Raw genomic sequence first — 18926 nt, forward strand, 5'->3', positions numbered from 1 at the left:
TGAAAAAGATGCGTCGGTGAAGCTAACTTTTGGTGACAACTGAGACATTCTGCACCATAAGCAACACACGGGTGACCTTTATACAGCGAGCCGGAATCACACGCACTTAATCAGTGGAGCAGTCAGGTGACAACATGAAGTCACCCGTAACAGGCAATTGGCAATGCAATTGAATTCATGGAGTATGATTCAAAATCATATATCCATCCCTTTTTTTTTTTTTTTTTTTTTTTTTAATATCGCTTGAGCCTATCCCAGCTGAATTTGGCAGAGAGAATTGGAGTACACCCTGGACTGGACGCCAGCCAATTGCAGGGCACATACGGACAAAAAACAAAAAAAAAACCAACTAAACAAAACAAAACAAAAAAAAAAAACCACTCACACTCATATCTGTGGATGATTTGGAGATTTTGCATGCTGTATTTACAGATTGTTTTCCCCCAAATCTTTTCAATAATTATTTTTGTTATTTTGCTCGTTTTTTTTTTTTTTTACCTGTGTTTATTCAAGAAATTTTTTGCTGTTTTTTTTTTTTTTTGTTCCCTTCAATGCATTTGCAGGGTGGCCAGTCCCTATCCAGACCCACAGTACGGTAGTGGAGAAAAAAAAAAATATTCACTCTCACTCACCCTATGGACAATTTTGAGTCTTAAGATGAACCAAAGATGACTTTTGGCAGAAGCAAGGTACACCCTTGACTGGTCGTCATTCAAACACAAGGGGACAAATAGAGTTGACATAAACAAATAAACAAAACAAAAAAAAAACAACTTTTGACACCTACGGACACTTTTGAGCAGGGGTCACCAACCTTTTTGAAACTGACAGCTCCTTCTCATGTTCTGCTGAATGCCAAGGGCTATATCGGTTTGATACGCACTCCCGAAATAAATTTGCTCAAGTTGTATTTGGTCAATAGTTTTTTTTTTTTAATCAGAAATGCAAACTTTTCAAGATGAATTTTTTTGTGTTGATTCTGAATCTGCCCTTGTTTTTTTCTTCACTAGCACATAAGGTTTTAATAACAATAATATGTACATATTAAGAGTAAAATTCAAGTAATATTTATGAATTAAGCGTTAGGTTCAGCAAAAGGTGCCATTTTTTTTTTCCTGAAACCTCACAACTATAAATTTCAACGCATGGTAAAATCCATACTGCACAGGTTTTTATCAATCAAACGTAAAAACCAAAAAATGACAATAGCATTTTTGTAAAAAAAAATCAATTTGGGGACGTAAATGCGTCTCTGATTTGAATTTGCTGATGATCAGTGTCATTAGGTAATGATTCATTTCCTCATTGTCGGTTCGCTGGCTAACTTCTCTGCACCAACGCTATTGTTTGGTCGTGCGCTACGTTGCTGACCTTTGACCTATTAAAAGCTTACTGGTAAGTAGCGCTAATTATTTTTAGAATAGTAACGCGCATATACGAAAATGGAAGTATGCGTGTGCTATTTGAAGGACAGGCCTGCAGGCTACTCAAGTGGTCCTGGAGGGCTAACAATGACGGCGACACCGGCTTTTGAGTCTGCAATTAATCGAGACTGACTTTTGGTGAAAGAAGTGGGATACACCATGGACTGGTTGTTGCAGTTAATCGCAAGGGGCACATAGACAAACAAACATTCACACCTCTGGACAATTTAGCATCTTCAATTAGCCCATGCAAGCACGGGGAGAACATGCAAACACGTGAGAGCCTGAACCATCGGCGACGCTGACGTGCTGCTGATTTCAACTCATATTCAACCTAATGTAGGCTTAAAGTTTTAAAACAAACTTTATTTAGGGATACAACATATATAAATCTTTCTCAGTCGTGTTTTATGGGGTGAGACAATCACAAATGTCCTCGCAATCTCTAATTCAGATGTCGCAAATCTTCCCACAGCAGATGCACCTCTTTTTTTTTTTTTTTTTAATTCTCTAGATGATTTTATAAGAAAACAAAAACATCAACAAAATAACACAAGTGGAGAAAATGTGAGGAGTCCAATGCTTGGAAAAGTCCAGCAGTCTTTAGTCTAGCTGCTCTTGCTTTATCCTGTTGGAATTTGGTCCTCCTCGCTGAGCCGTCCTCCTCAGTTCCCGCCGCAGAACGTACTCGCTGAACTGGGACGAGTCCACGCCGCCGCCGCAGGAGCCGGCAATCTCGAAGCCTCGCTGCTGCAGGCGCTCCAGAACCTGAAAGAAGGCAGAGGATGTCAGAAGTTAATTGAGGCAGACAAAAAAAAAAAAAAAAGAAAAGCGTGGGTGCTTTTTTTATTTGCATCATGTGCGAGGTCAGCTGAAATATGTGCACGGTTGCGGAGAGCAGAGCCAATTGTAGCTGTGAAATGGGATGAATTCTTGAATCGCTGGGAACACATAGAAAAACGAGCACTCACACACCAACGAACAATTTGAAGTCCTCGGTGAGGTTGGACGTCTTTGAAAGAACCCACAGACAAACTCCACATAGTGCCGAACCGCAGAACCGTGAGGCAGACGTGCTAACTGTTAGGGACACCGTGATGGCCCCCACCGAGTTTGCTCCAATGGAATTCGTTTAAAACCTGCATTTGGTCCGATTTATGTGGAAAAAGTATGTGATTGGCGTAGGTTCATCAAAAAAAATAAACAAATAAAACAATCACCCGCAGCTTGTACTTTGCAGCCTGCATCCAAATCAAGTCCAGCCTGTGCATGTGCTGTGGAGTGCCTCCGCCCCCTTTCCAAACCATTAACCGAATGATAATAAATGTGCATTTTTTTTTTGCACTGTCAATTTTAAAGAATGTCATTTTTTATATAATAAAAGTAATAAAGGGATGGAAATTTGGATCGCTTGTTTTTTTTAAAAATCGGATTCATCAGTTGTTTGAAAAAAAAAATAGATTTGACAGATTAATTAGTGAGTGAGCAGGTCTAACATTAAAAAAAGTGCAGCAATTCCATGTGATCCATGATGCGTGAGAAGCAAAAAAACCCCGAGTATGAATATATCTTCTTGAGGTTAGCATAGCATGGATGGAACTCAACTTCCCGGAGCTCATCTCCTGTTCACATGGATCACAAACCAGTTAACCAGTCAACAAAACAGTCCACTTCCATTAATAACTGACTGTGAATAGTGTTTCATACCACAGTTTATCCCAGTGTTATCCAACGATAACTTTTTTTTTTTTGAGTGCCATTGCAATCGAGCAACACAAAAAAAAAAACCCCAACTGAAATATCAAGAAGACTTTAATCAATGTCTCTGCCTGGTATTGGCGTCCATTATTGTCTCGTGTGTGTGTGTTGGTGCTTGTTGTGTGTTTGCGTTGGTCTGCATATGTGGTTGATGAGCGAGCTGCCTCGCAGACATCCACAGACGTTTCCTGGGGGCCTGTAGGATCACATTCCATCGAAGAGGCCCCAGGGAGCAGTGTGGCTTTCTCTCCTCCAGCACTTGGCTCAGTGTGGGCTGCTCAACCCACCCCCAATCCGTTTTCCCCCTTTCTGCCCCGAGCCCCGAGGCCCAATCCTCCGCCGAAACTACAAAGGTCCCCCATCCTGCTGGCTGCCCCGCCTCCCTCCTTTCCTTCACTCCACCCCCCTCCCAGCTCTCCCTGCCTCCATTAGCCGCAGATACAGCATCCACCGCCGGCATGCTTTAATAACCAAACAGGATTATGGGCCGTGCCTGGGGACAAGCTGCCAGGGAGCACGCTCAGTTTCTCTCTTGCACTCACTTCAGAGACGTTTTTGTTGTTTTTATTGGGGGGGTTCAGACGGTCCAGATCAATGCCAAATCTATTCAAATATGCCTCCACTCCTTCAATAATGTATAAGATGAGAACTGAGAATTTAAGCAGCTAAAAAGCTTTTTTTTTTTTTCTAACAGACTGACTGCTCACTGTCATGTCGGCCTCCACCAAAGTTGTCCGTCCATTTTCTGCAGAGCTTGTTCTCATTCTGGGCACGGTTGAGCTGGAGCCTATCCCAGCTGACTTTGGGCACGAAGTGAGGTACACCCTGGACCGGTTGCTAGACTACTGCAGGGTACATGTAGGAAAACAAGTCATTTATACTAATAATGGATCATTTTGAGTGTAAAGGACAGAAACTTCTCAAACATGCACTCAAGGACTGGAGTTTGAGACCTATGATAAGAGCAAGGGCAAGGACAAGGACCCCCCCCCCCATTTGTAAAACTAAACTAATTAAACTACTGTAAGCAAGTGACTTTAAGAAAATTCCCCCCTCCCCAAATATGTGCCATTTGTTCTCGACAGATAACAGAATTTGTAAAAAAAAAAACGTAAAAAAATATATATTTAAGTGTGGACGTCACATTTATGTGATGATGCGTTAGAATTATGTCAGATTGGCCCAAAGCAAAAGTTGGGAGGCGTAATTGGTTTGATCATTCTGTAAATATGTAGAAATGCACTTTTTCAAATCATATGACAAGATATACATATATTTTTTTGCCAATTATCTTACACCGTTGATGGGCGGAGGCTCCTGCATCACCCCTTTGCTCTGTGACATTTCGCTGGTTATTGAGGCGCAGCAGAAGTGAAAGGACGGCAGCCGATTAATGTTTTGCGAACATCCGTTAGCCGTTCTTGTATGCTGTGAAGATAACTTTTTTTTTTTAAATAACATATTTAAATTAAACATACATAGTTCAAAAGTGGCGAGTACAACAATGCCACTGGGGAGAACAGTCATGAAGACACAAACGAAGACTTTCACAACTATTTGAAGTGACTGCTGTCATATGTGTTTTTTTTTTTTGATAGAGGATAAACAATATCATGAGCCTGATCGTCATTTTTGGCTTACTGTCACAATATCAATTAAAAAAATGTACTTGCTAAATTGTTTTTTCTTTTTTGTCGGCGTAGATTGTCAGTTTGTGTTCAAACATCCGTTGATGAAAGGGTTAACGGAGCATCAACTATCGATGCTATTCATTAGCCCATCTATGCCGTTTTGCTCTGTACAGGTTGTGAGCATTCAACCAGCGGATGGCAAAATGATGATTTCAATACACATTGTGTAATTTTCTTTGTGTTATTTTTAGTTTGACCATAAATTTCCTTGTTCGTCAATCATGGCACTTACTGTATGTGGAGTCGAGTGACTCGAAAGTAGCTTTTCTCACACACAAAAATCTTCGTCGTTATATTGAACATGTTTACGGTTGTCTGCCTGACTCATTTTGGACCCTGAACTCACTTTAATCTTATCATCTTATAGGACAATCTTCTATGGCGTAATATTGCGGGTGTTTGAAGACCTTGGTCAGGAAGTGGCAAAATTGGGACAAAAACAGCCCAATTGTCTTTACGTGTACAAGTAAAGTCATAAATACAGTCAATATTTATTGGGAGAACACTCCAAGACCATCAATATAAAACAGTGAAATGAAAACGGCAAGTATTATGGCTTTGTCGCTGCGATGTAAGCAACGTGTTCTTCTTACCTGCACAGAGTTGAGGTGGCAGTACCCGTTGAGCGGGAAACGGATGACGTGCGTGGAGTCGTGGTTCCAGCCGGCGTTGACCGAGTTGCACATGACGTCGCCGATCTCGGGAAAGACGTCCTCGATCAGCGCCTTGTCGCCGCTCAGCGTGATCCTCTCGCCAAGGTCGGGCGCCACGCGCACCACCACGCACTCGCAGGGGCGCGACACACGACCCAGTTCCTGGTCCTGGCGCCAGTGCTCCAGCTCGGACAGCATGGGCTGCAGCTGGAAGTATCTGGCCTCCTCGTACAGCAGGCTGTAGTCCTGCGGGGGACAAGCACATGAGGCACATTAGTACCCCAAGACAAGTGAGTGATTGTTATTTCATGTCATCCCGGGACAACACTCTGTTTAGCATGAATAGCTAGGCTGTTTATATTTATTAAGCTTATCTGTGAAACTTTTGAGTAAGCAATACAGATGAGCAATCTTCAGAGCGATATGTTACAAAAGTAATTCCAGTGATGGCGGTGATGTCGAATGTATCGTTCTGGAGTCAGCGTGTAATTTTTCCACACTGCCGGCATTTGGGTTTCTGTCTCTCCGTCCGTGTCTGCTGCACAGACTGTAGCATGTGTACCGCTTTTCTGTCACCGTCCATGCTATCGTTGGGTGGTCTTATGTGTCAACCATTATAGCAGCACCACTGATTGGTTCCAATGTCACTCATGTTGATCAATGCTCATAGACAAGTTTACGTGGTAGCCGTTAATAAGCAGGATTATATTTTACTTTATTATCCAACCATCCATCCATTTTCTGAACCGCTTTATCCTCACAAAGGGCATGCCGGAGGCTATCCCAGTAGGCGGGGGACACCCTGAACCGGTTGCCAGCCAATCACAGGGCACACAGAGACGAACAACAACCATCCGCGCTCACACTCACACCTAGGGACAATTTAGAGTGTTCAATCAGCCTGTCATGCATGTTTTTGGAGTACCCGGAGAAAACCCACGCAGGCACGGGGAGAACATGCAAACTCCACACAGGAAGGCTGGATTTTTAATCTTGAAAAAGTATGTTTGAAAATGTGAATCACTATGAAAACAAAAATCCCACTTGAGAATTTCTACATTTATATACGTTTTTACAAAAGTGTGGTGAAAGTGGCGCAGCTTTTTACATTTCAAAGCCTATACATTTTAACGTAACAGTAATGTATAAGACAAAAGTTGACAGGGTTGCATGGGCGCTGCTTCAGCAGAGAGCACCGCCGCGCCTTCAAGGCAGTGCATTTGAGTTCTCGATGCTGCTTGACTTGGGCCTGTCTTTTGTCTTTGCTTATTTTAGCTGACATACTTTCCATTGATGGAGCCTCAGTGTGGATAATCTATCAAATGATGTGCGTCTTTACTTTCTCCCCAGGGGCAAGGCAAGTAATTACGGCCTGAATGGATACACAAGAGTTAAATGGTAGGAGCATTGATGGGTCACATGTAGTGTAATTCACCCTTGGCACAATGACGAATTGTTTTGTTTCCCTCCTTGGCTATCGTTCATCTTTTTGGCCAGTGGGACCCTAACTTGGAAGACCTCCGATGTTTGCCGCAATTCGAACATGGTATCATCACCCAAAGGCGCGTGTTATTGTGCATGCCGACTTGCAGAAGCGCTGAGTGGCCGATGAGATTTTCTCTCGGCTTACTTTGAAGTCGTCTGGGATGAGCAGCTTGGACGTCCTGAGGAAGTTGAGGATGTAGCGGAACATGTGTCCGTCCCTGTCAATGAAGTAGTGCTGCTTCAGGCTGTCCAGCACTATGGGCTCAGTGCCATCAAAGAGGCGGCCGATTCTGTGCAGTGACAGGAGACATGTGGGAGGCAAAGCGAGTGTCAGCATCTCAACAGAAACAGCTTCTTTAGCTTTGCATGCAGTTATGATGGCATGTAAAGGGGACATTCGTATTCTGGGAAATTGGCTTGTAGTGGCTTGTACGCAAATGATTGGCTCTAATTAAGTGTGAAATCAAACGACCAAGTAAATCCTTTGGTATCTGCCGATTTCTGAAATTGTGTCTGCAAGCAAGCTGTTACAAACTTCTGACTTCAAATTTTCATCACGGTCCCAACCTGTGTTTCTGTGCCCAAGACATAATTAAGCTGGGTGAAGATCCAGAGTTACTTTCAAGCAACCGCCAGACTACACTGTCATATACACACAAATTGTCAAGAGGAAAGCAAAACGGCATTGAGTTTTCTTGGTTGCACAAGCGGTTTTAGCGTTAGCTAACAGTGTTAGCTTTTGCTAAGTAGCACATACATGTAATCTGCAAGCAAATTCGCATTTAATTGTCTTTATGGGCGCATGGTTATCCCACTGCACGGGCTTTGCTCCCACAAGAAGAAAACCGTCTAGTGACAAGACTCAGGATCCCTCCCCAGTTGTAAGGTTACAAAAGTCTCGCAATTGGCCCAGCAGTCTCATGGGGCGGAGTCGTCGCTAACTTGAATGAGACCAATTTCAGCAAGACAAGAAATATGGAGGCTTTTAAAGCTCTGGTATGTAACTATTGGCACCCCCTAAGTTGGAATTCAGCATTACAACAGAACAGAGTTGTCGCTTCAAAATGATGTCGGCCAATACATGTTATGCCCCTTGTATGGGTGTTAACATTTCTGCATTGTGTGGTGCTGAAATGTGTGTATTTTACATCAGGCATCTTACTGGACAGCTACAGGTCCTCGGGAAGATGGATCCAAATTGTGGCTTTGATAGCGGTTATTGTTTTCTTTTCACATCAAGGTCTGCCTACGTTTGTGATGAAGATATCAGACAGAAATATCTCAGGCAGTAAAATGCAGACAGAGTGAGTCACTCTCTTATTGTTATTGCTGAATTTCGGCTTTGTGTATTTTATGTAAAGCACCTTCTTGGGCAGCTAAGGCCACGGAAAGACGTTGAGTTCATTCATGGCAATTATTTTTGTTTTAATTATTGTTTTCGTTGTGGCAGTAATTATTGCATGATTATTTTCTGCTTCTGAAAGTTGACACGAAATATAAACGATAAGCAGACGTTTGTGGAGCTGTCTTAAATAATCAGACTTTGTGAGTTTTTTTAAGCAAAAAAATACTTTAAAAAGATGTTAATACTCCAGGGTTACGTATGCTATATTTCTTAATGCTCTGAGTATTTTGGCAAAGGCAGGTCACCGACATGCTATTATAACACCTGGGGACAATTTTAAAAGGTGGGGGAAAAAAAAGTCTCCTTTAATGCACAACATTCACTACACTGTGCAGAGGCATGACATAGTCAGTAGTAGCAGAGTAATGAAGCAAAAGAAAAAAATTGTGAGAGGTCAGGGCCAGCTGGTTGTGCTCTGCCCGAGGCGTGCTGCTACTTTCCCTCAGGCGCGTCGCCCACAGCGACCTCCCAGCCTCCAGATGGCCCCGTGCCCTTTGGCCTTTTTTTACTGCTGCTGTGGCATCTGTCCAAATAAGCACGTTGTCTTTGTCTGCACCCTGCATGCTGCGTTCAACATCTTCCACCGGATTTTCAACTGCAGGTACAAGTGTCCAATTTTGATTTAATGCTGAAATCAGTCTATTTCCACGTACATTTCAAGTGACATCCATCCCATTTGGCTGTGTTTACGCTGACGGGACACATGCACAGATGCCCATCTTGCACAAAAGTAACACCACAAGCATTAACCCCGGGCAGTGACAACAAGAAGTATACAATGATTCATAAATAATACAAAAATTAGAATTCTTTTAGTTGTGTGGAATTAATTGTTGATGTGTCTTGAAACACTGGAAGTAAAATGGGGTGGGGCAGACATTGGCTGCAGGGAAACAGGAGTTACGAACAATTCAAGGCTCTTGAAATCTCATTAAAAATATTCAGTTATCTAACTTAGACATTATACAGTAAACAAGACAGCATGAGATGCACTGAAAATTAAATTCAATTGAAATAAACTGGGGACGGTCATTTGGGCCTAAACGTTCTTGATCATCGATTGGGGAAAAAGTAGCGCACAAGTAATCGTTTTTTGTCTTTAAATGTTCATCGGAATTTTCTAAACACCTGTTTCTGCCAACTTTGTACAAAGCAGAATAACACAGTCTTGCGGAGCCAATTTCTCACAGCTAACTTTCTTAATCAAATAAAGGTTTGTCAGTGTCGATTTTCTGAGGCCCGTGACAATTCTGATATTTGGCAGAGTAAAATTCTGATCACCGATTAATTGAAAACCATATATTAAAAAAAACGTCCTTATTGGTCCGTTCAGTGAAGATATATTAATTACTAGCAGAACATTTGATTGTTTTGAAATACTTTGTTCTTCAGGACAGTGAGAGCAACGGTCAAAAGTAAACCAATTATTTTTGCTGGGTTGAAGGGGGCTGTTTCTGAATGTTGTCATTTTTTCTTATGTTGTATTGCATTGTGTAAAAGAAAAAGGCCAAAGCAAAATTCAGTTTTTCAGATTTTAAAAGAGCTATATCGGCTGGTCGGTTCATCAATTGGACCTTAATTATTATTGTAGCACAACTCATGCCATATTACACGATATCTGCAGGAAAGTAGTCTGAATACGAAGTTGACAGTTGAAAATTAATTAATTCCATCAATTCTAATGAGAGTGGACGACATTTTTTTTCTGAATGTTCCAAGCTCCTGTCTCCACACGTCATCTTGTCCTTCTTTAGACAGAAAAGTAGTTGAGTTGAAACAGCGCCTCAGATGGTTGCAGCCAAGTAGTGCACTTTCCATGTTCGTCTCCAAATCAAACAACATTGGAAAACTCACCGGGATTCAGGGAATTTGGTGAGTGTGGCCAGGCTGCTGGTGTACATGTGTCCGCCCACGTCGATGTGCACCGGAGCGTTGGACTTGGTGAGCTGTGCCGGTGTGGGGATGCCCTGGTTGCTCAACGGGGACACCGGCGAGCGAGTGATCATGGGCCGGGACATGCTGGAGCGATTGTCCTGTTAAAACACAGGCCACTTGCTGTTTATTCGTTTTGCCATCCGTTTTCTGTTGCGCTCCTCACAAGGGTCAAGGGTGAGATGTCGCCTAAATAAACTCAGGACATGAAGGTGGGAACTGAGATTCAAAGCCAGAACCTCAAAACTATAAGGCAGATGTGCTAGACACGAGTGTATTGTGCTGAAAATAAAATTTAAAAAAGTACAAATGATTTACTTTTTGCTGTTGAACATAAAATGCGGCTGACTATATTGGCTGCGATTCACATTTATTTCACTATCTATTTTTTCATACAAACACCACACAGGAAGGAGATTCAAACCCAGAATCTCAGAGCAGGTGGATCGTACTGCCCGTAACCAGCATGCCTTTTTTAAGATGTACTTTTTGCTTTAAAAAATATTGTTGATAATGCCGTGTCTATAGTGTAGTATGAGTTCAATCTCGCGAACTCTTGTACACGGGAAGGCCAAAACCGAGATTCAAACCCAGAACCTCTCAAATGTTTGACAGATGTGCTGCCCACGACCTCACCACACCCTCTTCTTTTTGCTATAATTAGTGCGGATCGCATTCAGATGTCTATTGTCTGGTGTCCATTGATTGGTGCAAAATCCTGAGTCGCAATTCAAACCCAGAACATCTTCAATGCGTGGCAAACCTGCTAACCACAAATCCCCTGCGCTGCCTAGCAAAACTATGCCGTTTTTTAAAAAATGTACTTTTTGGCTCCGCACAATGCTGCTGACTACTCGCTGCGGTCCACACCGACTTGTGTAAAGTATCTTCATTCATTCAAGCAAACACCTGAGTAAAAATTCAAACCCATAACCTTTCCAATGCGAGGCAGGCATGCTACGGCAGCTGGGCTGCACGTCATCCATTAATGTGCAAAAATAAAACAATGAAATAAGTTCTCAGATCGACCTTGACCTGAATGTTGCCAGTATCCACAAGCACTCAACCGCTGCAGGCCAACGACCAAATTAATGTTTTTATTAGGGTTGGGGGTGGGGAGGGGGGGGGGTGAAATTACTGTCTGAGCATGTAATAAGATTGCCGCCTCTTAACCTAAAAACACCATTAGTGGCACACTGAATATTACCAAAAAAAGTTGAAAAGTCGCGGTAATACGGCTTTACAGCGATAGATTGCCGTAAAACAAACGAGCCATACGCCTCATCCGTAAAACACCCCCACCTCCACCCCTCCCTCCCAGGAAACAAGCGAATTTTTGACTCGCGACCCCCCCATCCCGAGAGAAAAGCGACATTTACCTGCGCCGGCATGACGCTGGTGGGCGAGGAGGTCACCGAGTGGTCATTCTGCTTTAACGAGGCGGCGGGCAGCGGCTCCCCGCGCACGGCGTACATGAGCGACGTCTCCCGACACTCGGCCGCCCGCATCGGCGCTCGTTTGAGTGGAGCGTGCGCCGCCGCCTCGTCCGCGGAGGTGATTGGCCGCGGCCGCTTCCTCGCCTTCTGATGCGTCAGGTCCATGATATCCGTCTCGTCCATTTTTTGTTATGCTGTTTTGTTTGCTGTCGCGAGGTTTGATTGGTTGTCTTCTTTCGTCCGTTCGCGTCTTTTCCGTCAGCTCGAATGCGAGGAGGAGGACGCGCGGGGAGAGCGTGGCTGTCAGGCGGAGCAGCTCGCTCGCAATGGCTGGGAGAAGTCAAAGCCCCCGACAACATTAGCATCGCAACGCCCGCGGCTCTTCTAGGCTGTCGCTCTTTCAGCGGCGGCAGGTACGAGTGTCGCATTTTCACGGGCAAACCAATCCTGTTTCTACACTCGCTTCTATTTTTTTAACCCCTTCCCATTTTACGATAACGGGTCTGAACCCCCCGCACCCACCCACCTTCTTCTTGTATGGCTGACCCGTGCACCCTCTTTTTTTTTCTTGTGCCCCTCCTCATGATGATGCTCCACTAACATTGCCGCGCGCGCAGAACGTAGGGATGAACAACCACAACTAGAGAAGCTTGCATTCGAAGCAGGAGTTCAGAACATTCAAAGACGCACTGGAAACGTGGACGCTGATAAATTAGGGATGGTCATTTGACAATTACATACATAACACTGGTCTGCATCAAAAACATGAAAAAGAATGACACAAATATTTTCCACGTCAGTTTTTTGCACAATTTATTTTTGCATTCTGCGAGGCTACCAGCAAGTTAATACTAGCTACTGCAACTTAGCATTAGTGGACGTGTACACACACACACACACACACACACACACACACACACACACACACTATTACTTTGTCACTTGGGATGGAAGGATAGTTGAATGTTTTCAGCCCCCCATTTACAGGCCAGTGTAGAATTGACTGAGCACAGGAATGTGGACCAGAGGAGTTACAATAGCATGGATGGTGCTCAGCTCCCCATTGGCAACATCTGTCACACTTGAAAGAAGTACTTAATGATCGGTTGCACGTGACGGAAGCGTGGAAAACTGTCTTAGAAACCCATTCGAACAACATTTAACTGAGGTACACTAAAAGTTGGAAGAGAGTTCAAATATATCATACAAAATATATTTGCCATTCCAACTGCCCGGGGTCCCAAATGCACCCTCTGCTATGTTAGATTAAAATTTCACGTTCACCTAACATGCATGTTTTGGGAACGTGGGTGGATGCTGGAGTGAGAAATCCCATGCCATTGATCAAAACTATTCCATTGTAACCTAAACGTCTTGCTGAACCCAAACACAGAAAGACCCCAAATGAACATCTTGATCACCTTTTCGCCTTCAGAGGAGCTTAATTGTTGTCATAATAAAAATAAGGAACAACAGGAGATCGCAACTGTGGCTTTATCACTTCAATGTTTTAAGTTTAACAAAACCATAATCTAAATAAAATCTAATATATCAATAATATAAAAATATAGCCTCGCGTCTAACCAGCAGGAAGCAGTTTTTTTTCTCCAAAATGGCAGCCTTGGCAATTCGAAAAAAGGCCTTCTAAGGCATGTCGTTGTCAATTTGAATTTGATGATTTGTTCAGGTCCACTTATAAGTCTCCTGGTCTGTCGTACTGAAAATGTAGAGGGGTGGCGAGGCATGTGGAGGTAGACCAATTTTAACAACACTCCGATTGAAATTAATTAGTTCAAACAGTGGCCTTAAAACATGCACACTGGCGCGTCTTGCTGGCAGTGTGAGTTTCACACCTAAGACTACCCAATTAGCAATTAAGCTTGCCTTTGAGTGCGGGCCTGCAATGTGCTGTATGATCCCGGTCTGATTTGCATGCCATTTGTGCACGCGCTGATAAGCAGGCAGGCGGCAAGTTTTAAAATTCAACTCTAGGTTCCCTCGCAGAAGGCAGAGGGGAGCTGCGGGGCAAATGAGAGAGAGGCAGAGAGAAATCACATGGCTGCTCTTCAAAAGGCGACCTGTGTAAGGCAGCCGGCAAAGTGCGTGGGATCACACTCAGAATGCAGGTAATTTGCTCCCTGACTAATTTGTGGGGATGATGCTGCTGCCTGCGTGGTGTGTGAGTTGGAGAGCAAGGAGGATGCCCGTGGAGAGTTAAGTTCTGAAAATGGCTCGGTGGAATTGGATTTCCTCAAAGCCTTGTCATCGCAAAGGTGGATTGAGTGTAAAATCTGTGAGGCATTATGGAAAATAGTCGGCAAGACAGGCTGAAAGGGAAGTGGATGCCGGGTGGGCGGGAGCAAGTAGCAATGTAGCGCAATGTGGTGTTGAGTCGGTGGAGGTACACAGCATGCGTGTCCGTTAAATACACGGATGTCCACCTCACAATTTAAGTGTCACATCCACCAATACATTCTGCAGAAAATTGCCACACACTAATCCTGACAAAACTGAGCTTTCCTCTCGTTTTTATCCAAATCTGAAAAGGCCCGATTGTTAAAATGACAAGGAGAGTTTCATACTGCAAATTAAGCTAACAGTTAGCCAAGCTTTTTTCAGTAAGGAAACACTGAGTTTCTCTCTCTCTCTCTCTCTCTCTCTCTCTCTCTCTCTCTCTCTCTCTATAATATATATATATATATATATATATATATATATATAAGCTCCTAGACTGGCCAAGTCAATCACCAGACCTTCACACAATAGAGCATGCATTTGCCCCCTGAAGAGCAAACAATAGGGAGAAATCCCCAGAAACAAAAAAAAAAGAACTGATATAGGCTGCAGGAAAAGCCTGGAAAAGCATTTCAAATGAAGAATGCAACAATCTGGTGAAGTCTGTGAGTTTCACGTTTGATGCAGTAATTGCAAGTAAGGGTTACGCTACCAAATAGCAAATGTTATTCACTTTTAGTTCATTTAACCATATCTGTAGCGAAACTTTTGCTCACTTGAAAAGTGGGTGGCTTCGGACAAAAGATGCTCTCTACTGAGTTATTCAACACATCTCGATGCAAATTAAATAACATTTGGACTTCTCAACTGTTGTCCCATATTCATCTTTGACCTCAAACCCAAATATCTTCAGTGTCCGTACAACAAAAACAAATGCATTAAAGTGTCCATGTGTGTTGTGAAAGGCGCGTATAAATAAAATGTATTATTATTATTATTCTTGACTTGCCGTTCCAATACTTTTGGAGAAATTTATAAGACAGAAAATACAATTTCTCGATATATAACATTTTTTAGCATATTAGTAATCCAAAAGTAATTAAGTTACATTACTTTCATGTTACTCTTCTTCGATTAGGTTACAGACTACATCTACGTTAACAGGTGATGAGTAACTATTTCAGAATACATTTCTCCTCAACCTGGTTGTCTTACAACTCAAAATAAGAAGCAAGGTTGCAGATGAAAGCGTTTGAAGTGAACTTTTTTTTCCCCATTTCTGCATACGGTTTACCACGAGAAAAGCCTGGAGGTTTCAGATTCGGAAAATGTTATTTATCCCCATGAGGCAGGGTGGATGCTAATTGGCATAAGTGGCACCCATTTGTCGTACAACATTCATACTGCTCTTTGCCATGAACAAAGAACCATCCATAATGTATCTATGGATGGATCAGCAAAGTGCGCAATCAATTTAACGATTACGTTTGGTGTGGTTACTCAGTGTTCGTTATTCGTTAACTGCGATCCATTTCCTCGATATTTTATGACACGAGCGTGAAACTCCAGCAGCGTGACTTCATGCTTACTTTTCCAGTCTGATGATAAGGCAACAAGCATGCTACTACAACTGAAGTCTTCTGAATTCGTAGGACTTCATCAAAGTGGGTGAATGAGACTTACTGTTTGTACACTAAAAGTTTCCAGAACTTGTTTTAAAACACATTTGGCAGAATTGCTTGTTTATCCCGCTCGTGGAATCACGTTGCTCCAGAGTCAGTGGAACAAATTAGAACCAGAACCATTCAAAAGCCACACCAGGCCTCCCTTTTAATTCCCGTTATGTACCACCGTGTTGTCCTCAACTTCCTGTCTGCCGCAACGGTCACAGAGCGAGAGGGATCAACATCATGCAGCTTTTCCATGTTTCAATTAGCATTTCAGATCAGAGCATTAAGATTCAGTGGAAACTGAGGCAGACTGGTATTTACATAAGCTGGATGGGTTGTCTCTGTTTTGTTGCCCCGTGGCCATTTTGTCTCAAATGTCCACACGGCACAGACGACTAACTGCGCACGGGCTCACTTAAAGTCAAAAACCACAACTCAATGCACTATCGTGTTGTTTATTGTTCTACTGCTAAACTGTTGCCATCAAACTTTTTTGTTTGATGTGGTGAAGGATCTGCACTGCATCACACTGAGGCATGTTTGTCACATTTCTCATATGTAACACAACTCAAATATGAGAAACAGAAACTCTTCGAGTTTGATGTTCAGTGATGATGTCAGTTCGGCACCACTGCAAACTGCTGTCATAAAGTTAGCGTTCGATGCATATCGCAGTGTCAATTAAAATTGTCAAGGTATACCAAATAAAGTGACAAAGGAATATATCACCTTTTGAATATCTCACTGTGTTGGTCATTAAGAAGTCCAAACAATGCCCAGGAAACACGTCAGAACACAAATGACGTTTGTGAACTTTATTATTGTCAGCACAAGCAAAAAATAATTACCAGTAAACAACTTTAACCCCCAAAAATGTGGAAGTGTAGACCCCATTTAATTTATTAATATTTTATGGTATAGTATGATACAACGCGTATGGTTGTTCGTGCCCTGTGATTGGCGGGCTACCAGTTGAGGGTGTACCCCGCCAACTGCCTAAAGACAGCTGGGATAGGCTTCAGCCCGCCCCGCGACCCTTGTGAGGATAAGCAGATCAGAAAATGGATGAATAGTATAATACAGCATGGACACTACGGAAGCGTGTTGCTGTCACACCACAAAAAAAAAGTTCAATATATAAACACGTAAATACAAACATGATCAATTTCACATTTTGATGAGACAAGTTTCACCCCCTAACATAATTTTTAAAAGTTAGGTATGGTAAGATACAGTAAGTAAAATCAGGGACGTGCGGTCAGGGTAGGCAAGTGAGGCAGTGTTGCCCCCCACTGACTGTTCTCTGCATGTGACGAGTTTAAAACAAACATACAAACAAAAAAAAAAACAAACCCAAAATGACATGAAATTATGTTCCATTTTAGTTCTATGGTTCATGCTTTACATTGATTTCCTGTTCAAACCATCATTGAAATATGTATTCCCTGTTCAAATACGGGGGCAAGAAGTGAACAGAGGCTTTGCCTCCTATTAGCATGCAACGTACGTCACTGGTTATAATATATTATGGTTTGATATTGTAAAGTGTAGTATGACATCTTACGGTGCGTTTGCGTCTCTAATCATGCTGTGTTTTGAGCCATGCTATGATGTGGTACAAAGTCTACACTGAGCTATATTACGGTATGCTATGTTAACATGATGTCGTACTCTGTAATATTGTTATGCTCTGAGATTTATGTTATGTGCAGGTTAGGCGAGGTTATGAGCTCCATGCACTTAGCTGGCCCTTTAAGAGTCTTGCCTGCATTGCACAATACCGCCATGAGTTAGCGCAGAGCCTTCAAAGATGCTGTGTGGTTTTCGAACAGCACCATCAAGTGGCCACTACTGACGTCACACAGCATCTCTTTTTAAAAGCTTCCAATTCCAAATATATTGCAAAAAAAGGCGTCTTGTGCGTAGATCGGTGTGTTCTAAATATTTTAATTGCCTATTTTACTGGTCTGAGTGTATAAGCAGCCCTGGCGTTTAGTGTTCGGGTTGGGTTGGGTGTTTTTTTTTTTTTTTTATTAAGAGGAATGGGTTCAGACTTGATCAACTATGCTGGATCACAACAGGACCATTTTTACGCACGACGCCACTGGCAAGGCGTCGGAAACGAGAAGATGCAAACATGAATACACGTTTTGATGATTCTTTCTGGAAGTATTCGCTTGATTCTACGTTCTTAAAAAGGGACATCGTGACTTGATCTTCTTCGAAGAGAACGAAGGGGGGAAAAGTGCCTGGGGCGTTATGACTCCACAATGGCGTCTTTCAAATAGAAGCTGCGGGCCAGCCAGGAAGTCGGACTGCGTTCATGACCCCATAAAACGGCTTGAAATAGTCTTGAGAGATCTTTCGAACCAGTTAAAAGCAAGTTTAGCGAGCCACCTCGAGGACGCATTGATGAGCACCGACCGACTCGGCGCGCGTCTTTTTTGTTTGTTTGTTTTTAGGCATACCGGTCGTTTTTCGCTATATATTGTTAAACAACCCCGTGCCGTGCCCGCGCGTTTCGATTGGAGTCTATGGTAATAAAGCCCGAGAGAGTGCGGAAACACCAGGAAGTGGTTAAACGTGTTTTGCAAAGTGCTCCGGCACATGCGTAAAAGCTGCTCGCGCCACCTTCCACGACGACCCCGATCGAAAGCGAGAAGAAATCTGAGCTTACCTGGTGGCGTAAAGTCGCTTTTTTTCTATTTAAGAAAATTCTTCCCCTATCTGACTCTTCTCTTGCCACCGCCAGCGAGAAATGCAATAGCTTGGCTAAGGTAGGCAGAAGAAAATGGAGAGAATAGTTGCTCCGGGGCTCCCCAAGCCCTCAAGGCAAAGATCAGGATACAATTAGCGCATGACTCTGTGCCTCCCAGTGTAAGAAAAAAAAACACAAACTCAAACCTTGCTTCTCCCCTTTTCTCTTTCTTTTTTTGCGTTTCGTACAATCGAATGGAGAAATCTGTATTTTTTTTTTAAATTTAAAAGAGCCTTGCGTCTCACAGGAGCTGATGTTAATCGTTATGATTAGTTTTGATGTAACGATGCCTGGGGCCAGTGGATGGAGTGTTTCTTTTTGCCAGGCAGGGGGAAAAACAGCACTTGATGATAATTATATAGATTGCTGCTTCTTTGATTTTCTTTTTTCTTTTTTTTCTAAACACTATCAAACACAACTGCTCCACTTGTTGAATGGCTTCTGCGATGAAGAGAATGACTTGGTCGCTATTAAGTTTT

The 18926-nt window shown here is 42.8% G+C and overlaps 1 protein-coding gene across 2 annotated transcripts; it reads right to left on the bottom strand.

Annotated features, from left to right (window-relative positions):
- Window positions 1-1130: 1130 nt before the first annotated feature.
- kctd1 (potassium channel tetramerization domain containing 1) lies at window positions 1131-18926 on the bottom strand. 2 transcript variants are annotated; one of them, XM_019879206.1, is made up of 5 exons: window positions 18367-18926; window positions 10271-10449; window positions 7157-7301; window positions 5467-5772; window positions 1131-2192 (listed from the first exon to the last, which is right to left on the bottom strand). In XM_019879206.1, the coding sequence occupies exons 2-5, from the start codon at window positions 10432-10434 to the stop codon at window positions 2028-2030; spliced, it is 780 nt and encodes a 259-aa protein (XP_019734765.1). In that variant the 5' UTR covers window positions 10435-10449; window positions 18367-18926; the 3' UTR covers window positions 1131-2027. The 2 variants fall into 2 exon arrangements, with proteins under 2 accessions (XP_019734765.1, XP_019734763.1); XM_019879204.1 differs by lacking the exon at window positions 18367-18926 and adding an exon at window positions 11728-12543.

The sequence above is a fragment of the Hippocampus comes genome, unplaced genomic scaffold (assembly GCF_001891065.2).
Source record: "Hippocampus comes isolate QL1 unplaced genomic scaffold, H_comes_QL1_v1.1 scaffold85, whole genome shotgun sequence".
Lineage (NCBI taxonomy): Eukaryota > Metazoa > Chordata > Actinopteri > Syngnathiformes > Syngnathidae > Hippocampus > Hippocampus comes.

Coding starts and splice junctions, on each gene's coding strand:
- kctd1 (XM_019879204.1), bottom strand. CDS start 11,967: ATGGACGAGACGGATATCATGGACCTGACGCATCAGAAGGCGAGGAAG. Junction 7,302..10,270: donor ACCAAATTCCCTGAATCCCG/GTGAGTTTTCCA, acceptor GTCACTGCACAG/AATCGGCCGCCTCTTTGATG. Junction 2,193..5,466: donor GCCACCTCAACTCTGTGCAG/GTAAGAAGAACA, acceptor GCCTTCTTTCAG/GTTCTGGAGCGCCTGCAGCA.